Source organism: Orbicella faveolata, unplaced genomic scaffold (genome assembly GCF_042242905.1).
Source record: "Orbicella faveolata isolate gen_17 unplaced genomic scaffold, um_ofav_v1 contig_12, whole genome shotgun sequence".
NCBI lineage: Eukaryota > Metazoa > Cnidaria > Anthozoa > Scleractinia > Merulinidae > Orbicella > Orbicella faveolata.
Window position 1 is genome coordinate 22,897,528 of NW_028301539.1, and position 12,473 is coordinate 22,910,000.

Consider the following 12,473-nt stretch of genomic DNA (forward strand, 5'->3'; position numbering starts at 1 on the left):
ATTGTAATACATGCTCAATCTTAAATCGTCATTTATCAAGTCAAGTAGATTATCAAAGATAGCGAAGTTCAATACAGGTACATTGGAATGCACAAAGCTCTATTTCTGGCACTAACGAACAAAGATCCTTGAAAACTTATTTTCCTCCTAGTAACGATGCTAGTGAACACGGTTGGTTTTAAAGTATTAGCTTTTGGTCCCATGATATTAGACCCTCTATCAAAACTCATAAAACGAACAGCAAAGACTGCTCTTATGGCCATTTTCAGCTGAATTTAACACTTACCAGCAATGGAATTGAAGATTTTGTTCATCACAGTCTTGTTTCTTGGGGCCAGTGCAGCATTTTCTCTACGAGAGGAGCAGGAAGGTAAACAAGCAGATTCATGCATTACAATTGTTTTCGTTTTTGCTTTTTGGCTTTTTCTTATTTTTGTATCTTTTGATTTAGAGTTTTCTTATCATTAATATTTGCCATTCTCCGCAGATGCTCTAAACGAATATGAAGGTGAGTTAGAAGCACTTTATGTTGTCTTATAATCATCATTCTTTCATCACTATTTTTGTCACAAAGTATGTGTGTGTGGCATTAGCTGAACTATGTCAAATTTGCTGAGCGCGGATAAAACAACACATTTAGTTTGGAAAATTTTGGCCGCAAGTGTCACCATTTAGTAGAGAGCTTCCAATGACAAACATATAAACTATAATCTTACCAAAGATGACGGATAACCTGAAACCACAGTAAACGGAAAACGTGGAAGGCTGCGAAATTGCCTTCGCTTACAGTTTTGACCAGAGAAAGTCAGAGAAAAAGGATTGCAATGAAGCGGCTCGCCTATCTTAAGATCCCACACGACGACATCCCGAATGACAGGAGGTTTCGTAAACTGGAACATTTTTGTTCTGAAGTAAATATCCACAATCAAAAGCTCAAGAAACATTAATAGAACTTTAAAGAAAGCTAGAAAAAGAATCGGTTATTCACATTCACACATCCAATAAATTTGTAGCGAAGGAGTTCAACTTACCCCATTTTTCTTATTAACCTTGTAGCTCAAGAACTCGAGGAAATGAACAACGACGGACCAGAATATGGTAGGTTATTATCACGCGTTTCATTCTCACAAATTAGAAATAACACCATGAAATCTTTAGCGATATCACACCTTAAGAGGCGCCCTCTGTAAATTTCAACTATGGCCATTTGGACCAGAAAAACTCAAATTCCTCAAACTTTCTCAGATGAATGGCATAGATAAGTGATTCACAAAAATATAACTTTCAGTTGAATTCGACTCGTATTTTAGCGCTGGGGCCACCATCTTGGTTTTGCCCCTCTGAGAGGGCTTTCAGCGGCCATTCTAGGGCACATTTTTAACAATTTGCCATACAAAGAAAACGTTATAAATCCGGGTAAAAACCCGTTATTCGACACAAGCAAATGTTTCTTATTACATCGAGAGGCTGTTTTGGCAATTTGATCATCGCCTGATTTTTTTACAGAATTTTAAATTTCTTCCCTTTCGGACTACTCATGAAGCGCCATGAAAAAAGGCGAAGTTTAAAGGAAAATATCGCCAAAAGTACATCACTCGAGGTCCCAAAACTACCCTCCACTTAAAGAGCAATATCTCACCTGTAAAAACATGCAATAAAATTTTGGGGCAGTTAATGTAAAATGTTAGAAGAAGAAGTTTAAGCTGTGCTTTTGTCAACAAAGACCGCCGTCCTAATTAGCATAATAACCTGAAAATAACGATGCACAGAGAAAATAATGATATATTCCACTTACCTCGCGACATGTCGACAACTGGATGTTCCACGATGCCTCATGTTATATTTCCAGTATGTTTCAGCCATGCACATTTTCGGTGATTAGTGTACGAAATCACTCTCAGATATCGCCACGGTTAAGCAGATTTCAACTCTCTGAAGCCCGCTTCATAAGATATATCAAAATTGTATGTCTTTCGTCTCATAAGCCGCCGTTTACAAGAAGTTTAACAATTTGCTGAGATCCTAACTGACTCAGGAGTCTGTTAGCAGCCTTTAAAATCCTCCTCTTAATCGAGGATTCTCATCAAGAACTCGTTTAAGCTCAGTTCTGTTTTGATCTATTGTGCACCCGCCATTATTCCACAGATTGCGTTACATTTGGCAAATGCACATTCCAACGGGTAGGGGTAGGGTGGGTAGGAAGTAAAAATGTAACCGACATTAAAGCCATTTTACGCATTTCTGTGGCTAAACTAGTAACTGGCTTTCCCAGAATGATTTGAACATGAGCTTCTGCTTGCAGGCATTTTCTAGGATATTTTTGCAGGGTAGGTGGGGGGGTTGTGGGGGGGGGGGGGGGGGTCGTGTATTAAAAAAAAAAAGAAAAAAAGAAAACGATAGACAGTATCAGGCCAAAAGATTATGATCTGTGTATCTTGATCAGCTTTATCAGTTCATCAGTGAGGCCCTATTAGGGGTTTTCAGGATATTGGATATTTGGGTAAAAAGTTAATAGGATGCAAGAAATTTAATTTCTTACATGACAACCTTTAATTTGTGTCTGCAAAGAGATCGAGGCACAACATTCCACACTGTATTTGTAAACAACTATCCTAATCTCATTGACAGCCATTATTTTTTGACGAGAATTTTCATTTATTACAAATAGAATACGGATAGAACTCCAATTAAAAGCCTCTTACTTGTTTTTTGTTTTTGTTTTTTGTTTTTTTTTTTGTTCAGCGTTATACTTGTGTCTTTCGCTGCCCGAAATGCCATCAAATGCTGCGAAAGGCAACGGACTGACAAGTAGTGCGCAAGAAGTAGTGATAAGCAGCGTTTTATTGAAACTCCTTTTTCTAAGCGGTTCCACTTTTGCCTCAGATAAGGAAATGCTCAGAAAATTACTGAAGAACAATTCACAGTACGGTTCACGTTGACTTGTTCCTGAAACGGAAACCCTATTTGACAAGGCCAAAATATGATATAGCGACAATCGTGGTGTTCACCCTGTCCTAGCAAATTCTACTCTTCCAGTCCCTGCTGAAGACACTAAACCTAAAGGCTGAGCCCTGAAAGTGACGAAAAAGGCCACTCGTTTCAATGAAAAACAAAAAAAACTACACTGGGGAAAAGTTTTTCTCGGCTCAGGAGACGACCATAAAAGTCAAAGCAATTACTGTAGCACAGAAGATGAGGCGCTCAAAAGATGAGGCCAGAATTAGGCGGTTCATCTGTGATGAGTTCCTGACTCCTTGCCACGTTTAATCCTTCCTCTCGAGAATGGCTTCAAAGCTCAGAAACAGACAGGAGAAGGTCCTCCAAGAAGACCCAACAGCCGCTGAGAATCAAGCTGCGGATATTTTTGACAAGTGTCTGTTAACTCATCCAATTGCTTATGACTCATTCAACTTGTGTGCCTTAAACGCATCTATGATGTCTTTAAAAGGCTAAGCGTCAACATTAGTGCTTCGCTTGATAGATGCGGGTATTTTAAAGCGCCCTGCATAGGGTTGAAAACTAGTCTTGTGCAGACATGCAGCTGTGCTCCATCACAGAACTGAACGACATTAGCGGCTGTGGGGTGCCTCAGGCTCATAACGAATGGTGCGTACAAAATACAAACGTGTTTCCGCCAGATTAAGAAATCGTGGAAAAAGTAGATCTTAGCCAGGGTTATTAGAATCCACAAAGGAAACTGGGGATAGTCATTAATTTTTCCGAGATAATTAGCTACTGTTGACAGTGGCATTTTTCTGAAAAAAGGTAAAGATATTTCTTCACAGATTCTCCTTAAGTTCACCTTTACATGCAGAAAACTAAACATATTAAAAAACATCTTTAAACTACGTGGTAAGTGGTAACATAAAAACCACTTTTGATATGTATTTAATAACAGAATCGTCGCAGCAGCGCTTTGAGGGTCCCTGACAGCACTCCTCTGGCTTAACCAAAATACAGTCTACATAACTTTTCCACATAACCAAAAACTAATACATTGTTGAATAGGCTTGCCACTTCCAATTCATACCATAAAATGTAGCTGTAATCACCCCTTTTTCGAAAGTGAAATGAGTTGTTTCATCCTTTCGAAAACTTTGTCGGTGTCCGTTACATTTTTTCTTGTCACTTCCCAAGTTAAACATTGACGTCTCTCGCAGTTGTTTTGCGCGCGCATTATGCCATCTACAGTTGAATTTCAGTCTGATTTTTTCTACGGATACGATAAAATCTAGTTTTTCAGCTGGAAGCCATTTACAGTTAGTGCTTAGCGATATGCTGCTTTTCTGGCAATCCCGGTTTCAGTACAGGCTCGTAATTTTAGTGCGAAATTTGTTTCGGTCACAATAGGATTTTTTTTTTTAATTCGCACGCTTGGTAGGGTTAATTAAGTCACTAGTTTCAACCCAAGCGCGCGCCTGGCGTTTAAACCATGCCTTACGTAATGCAAAGACCGTTTGCCCACAAAAAAGAAGGCACCGTCCTTAACTGCCCTTCAGTAATTTTCTGAGCATTTTCTTTTCTGATGCAAAAGTGAAACGGCTAAAAAATAAAACGTCGCTCACCATTACTTCCTGCGCACTTCCGGCAGCGAAAGACAAAACTGTCCCGCTTTATCTGATCTAAACATGCTCTATCCATTAATTTTTCCCCTAAATGTCTTGCATCCTATTAATTTTTTATCCAAATATCATAATCTTTTGATCTGATACTGTATATCGTCTTCTTTTTTTTCTTTTTTTTTTAATGCACGACCCCCCCCCCCCCCCCCCCCGCCACTTACCCTGCAAAAATAACCTAGAAAATGCCTGCAAGCAGAAGCTCATGTTCAAATCATTCTGGAAAAGCCAGTTACTAGTTTAGCCACAGAAATGCGTAAAATGGCTTTAATGTCGGTTACATTTTTACTTCCTACCCACCCTACCCCTACCTGTTGGAATGTGCATTTGTCAAATGTAACACAATCTGTGGAATAATGGCGGGTGCACAACAGATCAAAACAAAACTGAGCTTTTAAACGAGTTCTTGATGAGAATCCTCGATTAAGAGGAGGATTTTAAAGGCTGCTAACAGACTTCTGGGTCAGTAAGGATCTCAGCAAATTGTTAAACTTCTTGTAAACGGCGGCTTATGAGACGAAAGACAAATAATATTGATAGATCTTATGAAGCAGGCTTCAGAGAGTTGAAATCTGCTTAACCCTGGCGATGTCTGAGAGTGATTTCGTACACTAATCACCGAAAATGTGGCTGAAACATACTAGAAATATAACATGAGGCATCGTGGAACATCCAGTTGTCGACATGTAGCGAGGTAAGTGGAATATATCGTTATTTTCTTTGTGCATCGTTATTTTCACGTTATTAGGGCCCTTAAGATACGAGGACGGGAAAGGCCAGGACGGGAACGCTAGTGGACGCGGGAAACTTTCGCGGGTCCCGTTGTGTCGCCAAAGACAAAATGCTTAAGATGTGTATTTTCGCAAAGGACGGCGACGTCAATAATTCGAACTTCGTACAAGCTATTCACAGAAACAATGACATCCTTTAGACTATAAAAGACAAAGTAGAAATCTTATTCTATTAAGCTTAAACGATAGTTTACGGCGATGCTGAATATCTTTTTTCTTTATAAGCAAAGCAAACATTTGTCAATACTTTAATAGAGAAACCAGAATTTCCGTATGAAAAAATTAAACGAACAATCTGATCGGCCCGCTCCAGATGGCTTTTTACCACCAGAACGTCTGAGAATTCTGTCGCCGAAGAATCTTGACGTTTGGTCAACATTTCAATTTCCATCTGTAATTGTAACAAGCATTATTAAAATAAAACAAACTTTGCATCAAGCTCCGGGTGGTATAAAAAAACAACAACTAAACATCAGTTTGAAAACGTGTGTTTTATTTGCTCGATAGATGCTTCCATGGCATTCATTCTTACAACGTTTTATCGCCTGTACTTACACTGATGTATTCTCAATGCATATAGTTTGTATTTCGTTTTGATCTCGCACACTCGTGACAGCGACTGAATTAACAGTGACTGAAACTCAAACGAACAGACGAGGAATATTTTTATTCACATTTTTTCGTATCTCAGCGTAGTATTCTACACTACAATCACGAAAAATGTGAACCTTATAAACATTCTTATCATATAACTGAAAATAAGGTCGATTGGAACATTTGCTGGGGCAAAACAAGAGCGAAATACTCACGTTTTCGATACGACGGCTAGTCGGGCGAAATGGCGTCCTCGACGAGACGAGGACGGCAGAGAGATGAGTCGAGAGTTCTCGTGCGCGTGCCCGGTTGAGTAAGTTTACTTCCGGCAGCCGTCCTAGCTCGTCCCGTCCTGGTATCTTAAGGTGCCTATTATGCTAACTAGGACGGCGGTCTTTGTTGACAAAAGCACAGCTTAAACTTCTTCTTCTAACATTTTACAGTTTTAACTGCCCCAAAATTTTATTGCATGTTTTTACAGGTGAGACATTGCTCTTTAAGTGCTCTTTAAGTTGTCAAAACTGCCTCTCGATGTAATAAGAAACATTTGCTTGTCTCGAATACAGGGTTTTACCCGGATTTATATCGTTTTCTTCGTATGGCAAATTGTTAAAAATGTGCCCTAAAATGGCCGCTGAAAGCCCTCTCAGATGGGCAAAACCAAGGTGGTGGCCCCAGCGCTAAAATACAAATCGAATTCAACTGAAAGTTATATTTTTGTGAATCATTATCTAGACCATTCATCTGAGAAAGTTTGAGGAATTTGAGTTTTTCTGGTCCAAATGGCCATAGTTGAAATTTACAGAGGGCGCCTCTTAAGAGCGTTAACAACCTTAACCTTAGGCAATAAGCACATACCCGTAGAGAATTCAAGAAGAAAAAAAGGCACGAAATCAAAGACACTCTAAATTAAAACTACATGTATGACGAGAAAAAAAAAAATGTGAATCCCACTCTATTCTTTGAGCGATAGCGACCAACGTCTTAGTAAGCCTGATGAGAACAATATGGGAGAATCTTTGTTTACAATATTTGCCTCATTACCATAAGGGATACAGTTTCTGAAGGAGCTACAAAGAGATTAATGCTGAATATTGAAAGGGCACAGCACGATTAACTGTCCCAAGGAATTTGAGCGCGTGGTATTGAATACTTTTTGTGCGACGAGGGTTTAAAAGCTCAAATTTTACAAAGAATGTATGAGCTCATTAGCGTTTTTGCCACACAGAAATTTTGATGTTTTTGAAAGCCAATTTCTACTCGTATAACACCCAAAGAGCCAAAAATTTCACCACTTACTAAGTTTCACAAGCTCTTTAAGTTTTTCTAGTAAAATCGTGTCTAGCATGATGCCTTCTATGCGCAAAGTCGTATGTTAATGAGGAAAAATGTAAACAATGACGTCACCAAAGATTCGCCTATAAGACTACCTGTCTTCATTCCTTATTTCAGCTCAGTATGTCTTGAATTTTATTATCATCCTTTGGGTTGGCATATGTAGCATTTCAAATATTACTCGTAAGGCGCAAGAATGTTAAAAATATGATTTTCAAACAGAAAAAAACAAACAAACAGAGAATTAAATAGAGGTAACTTATTTTTTGTTATGTTTCTACATCCAGATCTGGAAGACCCAGCCAAAGGTTAGTACAAAAACTCTAATAGATCGAGTCTGAAATATTGAGGCGGGCGCTTTTCTACTCCTTTCCACATAGTTCCATTGGAGGTAGAAAATGTAAGGTACCAAGTACTCATTTTTGTCGGCATCGTCCTAATCCATTTGTAACACAAGTAGTTCTTGCCATTTTCTAACGCTAGCAGGAGCTGGTGTTAGTCATTTGACTAGAACGTAAGTGGCATCAAGTATAGGATACAATACCCAGGCAATATCATGTGATTAGGAGATTTACAGCCGTATCCAGCCCAGCTCTCACCACCTCCCCCTTTTCCCGGTAAATTCCATGTACACTGCACAAAAGAGTACAAACCATGTTAAAAGTCTGACCATAGAGATCTATCAATTGATAATTGGTGTTCTTCTGTTTTATTTCAGGTCCTTGGCCTTCTTGCCCAAAAGGCTATGTCCTAAAGTGCTTTTTAGTCACATACTGCTATCGCTACTTACGCCTTTGTCGTTGTATTCGATATAAAACGAAATATGGGGACGAGACTGAATTTGACAATCAATTGAATGACGAAATGCTTGAAACTCTAGAAGATGAAGCGGAGAACTTTAATGAAACCAGTAAGTCAAATTTAATTCCTGCATATTGTAACAAATGATTCAGGGAGAATACAACATCATGTATTGCTTTTCGGGTACTCTTATTTACATGTCACTTATAATTGTTACTGCGTATCCTTTCTGCCCATGGCACGAGATACATGTCGCAACGTCAAACGCGCGCGCTAAGGAAGAAATATAAGCAAGTGTAGGACTTGGCACCGGGTGCGTTAACTTCGCCTGCAATTTACTCTCTTGGTTACTCTTTCTTTAGGTAGATCAATTCCTTTCCCGATTGTATCCATTTTACCAAAACGAAGAAAAAAAAAGGAAAGAAAAAGAAAAAAAAGGGAAAAATCTTTCCGTGAGAAGTCACAAATGCTTCGCTTTTTCTGCTCTTGTGTTGGCGACATTTTCTAGGCCTATTCTGCCGCAAGGAACGACATCAACTTCAACAATTTACTTTTTACATTTAACTGTGTTAAACTGAGTACGTTTACCCGATCTAAATTCACTTATTTAGCTTTTAATATGCGATAATTGTACGCCAATATTGTCTTAAAATAACTAAAACCTCTTAAAAATTCATGCTCTCTTCAGCGGGCCTTGTCTCGAGCGTTTTGCCAAAAGTTATTTGCTTTACTTCATGATGAGTTTTAAAAACATCAATCCGTGGGAATCGCAAAAAGCAACAACTAACAGTAACATTTATTTTTGTTGTCCTCTCAGTTGAAGAACTTGAAGATCCATCAAAGAAAGGTAAGTACACGATAATGAAGCAAATGCATACTTTACGTGCATTCGAAGTTTTTTGTTTTTGTTTTTGTTTTTTTGTTTTTCAATTTCATATTATGCTAAATCTAGGTGCGGATTATTGCAAAACTCTCACATCTACTAATATGCTGGGCTCTTTCGTGAATTACTCATATTTCACCTTTTCTGGTTTTGCTCTTTCACTATGATTACAAATACATGTTTCTCTTAGAGAAAAAAGCTTTATCGTGAACTTGCTCCAAGATCCTTTAAGCAAAGAGAAAGAATTCATTTCACTGGGAGTTAAGTGCATCCCTTTCCTTCGCCCGCTTCTCCTCTTCCCTTCTCCTTGGTTTTCATTCTTTCTTTCATTCACATATTACTTACGTACAAACCAACTATTGTTCTGTCTTTTACAGTTCTTAAACCTAAACCTTCTCCAAAATGTCGGAAGAATTTGACCCGAAAATGCTTCCTAGTTAAATATGGAAAAAGTAAACGAGTTGTTTGTACTTGCGTCCCACGTTGCCCTTATAAGGGATGAGACTGACAACGACAATAACCGACAGTAAGTGATTAACTATAAAAAAGAGTTGCAATGCTAAAATTGACAGGAATAGCCTATTGATGTTTTACTGATAATGTATTTTCAGGAAATGATAAAGTTGTTACTTTTAATTCCATCTTGAAGATTTAAGTACTTAGGCACAGTCTAGTTCAATCACATTTATTCAATTTTGTTTCCCTGTGTACGTTAGTCCCCGTTCAGGCAACAAAAAAAGCTATTGTTTTACCACAGATCCCATGAAAAGCAATTGCATTTTATTGGGCAAGTAAAAAACAGTTTATATTTAGAAAAGGGGGAACTGGCTACCTGAAATAACCTTTGCCAGCTAAAAATGCCAAACAGCCAGTTAATATGTAAAAAAAGGTACAGGTCAGGCACACAAACAATTCAATAATTCTGCAGCTCACTACAGTAGCCTAATGAAAGTCAATAATTGGTAAAAGCGGAATTTGTGAAAAGATGACCTGCTTAGAGATGTAATTTCTATACAATTCAAGGATTTATTGGTGTTTTAAGTACAAGGCGATATCTTTGCAAAGCAACCTTTCCACCACGCTTTGACGGTAGATTCTACTTGTACCATATGGCATGACTTGATGACATCTTAACATGGAGCTTTTTCTTGATACAGGTCCCTCAGTATTGATATGTCCGATCTAAGGACTGGACGCCCAGTGACGCTTTAGTACTAAGTTGAGCTAACCGTTAAAGGAGCGATGATTAGAAAGCAATGTAATAGTAATAAAAGCATTGCAATAAAACTGGGTTTGCGGTAAAATACGTTGTTGTTCGGTGTTGTCTCCTGTGTCTTCGCCCATCGATACATTTTAACAATTTCCCATAAATTAAATACTCGGGGCAACAAAGCAATAATTGCAAAATTTATTAGTCACAAAGCCAAGACGAATCTCTACAGAGCTAGGACAAAGCTTAAACACGTCAAACTGGCCGACCTCTTCCCCGACTCCTCCTACGCAACGAAAGTACAGTCGACAAGGATCTTCATCAACAAAAACTTAACTTTCTATCGTCGCCGCATCATGTCTAGAGCTAACAAGAAACGTAGAGATGGCGAACTATTGAGCGCATGATCGATGAACGGAACAATTTATGTGAAGACTTCGCCGGACGGGAGACCCATCAAAATCATCGAATTAGGGGACCTCGAGAATCTGTAGCCTGCTTTTAGAAGTATTTTGGGAGAGGGGACGGACTCTGTTTGGAACTGTGACTTATCTCTTTACCCTACTTGCAAAAAGGTTTAGTTGTTCTCTTTTGTGTTGTTGTGTGTATTTGTCTGTGTGCGTTGTCTGGATTGTTTATACTTTAGTGAGTTTTTGTATTTTTTTTTTCTCGTAATTTAATTCCTTTTTTTTCTTTTCTATCGAGTAATATGAATACGGGTAGTTTGTCCAAATTTGACGTCTTATCATTGAACGTTTGGGGAATGAGAGATCAAATCAAGAGGAGGAGTATATTTTCATACCTAAAAGATCAAAGAGCAAACATTTATTTTTTACAAGAAACATATTCAGCACGAGCCGATGAGAATATTTGGAGAAAAGAATGGGGTGGCGAGCTATTTTTCTCACATGGCACCACGCATAGTAAAGGTGTGTGTATTTTAATTAATCTCTTTATACAGCCAAAAGTTGATTATTCTTATGCCGATGACTCGGGCAGAATAGTGGTTATTACAGTCACTCTTAATGGACAAAAACTATCACTGTGCAATATTTACGCACCTAATGACCAGGCCAATCAACTCCAATTCATGCAAGAGCTCAACAATTGCATAATCGATAAATCAGAGCTCACCTCGCTAATTGTCGGGGGAGACTGGGATTGTACCTTATCAAAAAAAGATAAGATCGGAGGTGCACCGTGGAAACCGTCCAGTTACCGTAATCTCATTCAGACAACGATGGAAATGTTTGAATTAGTGGATATTCAAAGAATGCGACATCCAAAGTTACGCAAATTCACGTACGAATCAAAATCTCTTAAACTTAAATCTAGGATTCACTTTTTCTTAGTTGCAAAAATCTCTCTCGGGATGTAAAGAATTCGAAATTTACCATGCTATCGTATCTGACCATAACGCAATTTTTATTTCGCTATCTTGGCCCAACAAACCTCCTCGGGGACCAGGACTCTGGAAATTTAGCAACACCCTATTGAATGACATGCAGTATGTGAGTAAGGTTCGTGATACATACGCTCACGCGTGCAGTTATTATAGCCATGTGACGGATAAGAGGCTCTTTTGAGAGTTAATGAAAATGGAACTCAGATCTGCGACTATTTCCTTTTCCAAAAGTAAAGCAAAATGTATCAGCAACCGAGAACAGGAATTAAGACGTAGAATAGACCAACTTGATGTTATTATCTGCGATAATTTTTCTTCTCCTTACATCGGTGGAGCCACGGGAGTATGACGGACTGAAAAGGGAACTTAAGTCAATTTACGAAGAAAAAGAAAAACAGGCAATGCCTAGAGCAAAATGCCGCTGGATAGAAAATGGTGAACGCCCAACAAAGTATTTTTTTCAATCTTGAAAAAAGTAATTACAACAAAAAAAACTATCGGTGAACTTCGATTACAAGATGACTCTATTACGCGCAACGAGACACTGATTCTAGAGCAAATTGAAGATTGTTATAGAAACCTATATACCTCGGACTTAACCTTTTCTGAACCTGCTTATGACACATTCACTGAAAATGCTGAATCGCCTAAGTTTTCAGAGGACGTGCAAGGAACCTTGGAGGGTCCACTTACGTACGAAGAATGCAAAAAGATACTAGAAACCTTTCAGAATGATAAAGCACCGGGGGAAGATGGATTTACCGTTGAATTTTATAACTATTTTTTTGATCTTTTAGGAAATGATTTAATAGCAAGTTTCGACGGAGCGAACGAG

General features: G+C 38.5%; 1 protein-coding gene across 1 annotated transcript; it reads left to right on the forward strand.

Moving 5' to 3' along the window:
* The first annotated feature begins 245 nt into the window (after positions 1-245).
* Positions 246-10,327, forward strand: LOC149117222 (uncharacterized). Its single transcript, XM_089282896.1, has 8 exons — positions 246-370; positions 488-508; positions 1,057-1,098; positions 7,627-7,647; positions 8,058-8,249; positions 8,958-8,987; positions 9,401-9,549; positions 10,181-10,327. The coding sequence occupies exons 1-7, from the start codon at positions 292-294 to the stop codon at positions 9,523-9,525; spliced, it is 510 nt and encodes a 169-aa protein (XP_089139022.1). The 5' UTR covers positions 246-291; the 3' UTR covers positions 9,526-9,549; positions 10,181-10,327.
* The last annotated feature ends 2,146 nt before the right edge of the window (positions 10,328-12,473 follow it).

Coding starts and splice junctions, on each gene's coding strand:
- LOC149117222 (XM_089282896.1), top strand. CDS start 292: ATGGAATTGAAGATTTTGTTCATCACAGTCTTGTTTCTTGGGGCCAGT. Junction 371..487: donor TCTACGAGAGGAGCAGGAAG/GTAAACAAGCAG, acceptor CATTCTCCGCAG/ATGCTCTAAACGAATATGAA. Junction 1,099..7,626: donor CAACGACGGACCAGAATATG/GTAGGTTATTAT, acceptor TTCTACATCCAG/ATCTGGAAGACCCAGCCAAA.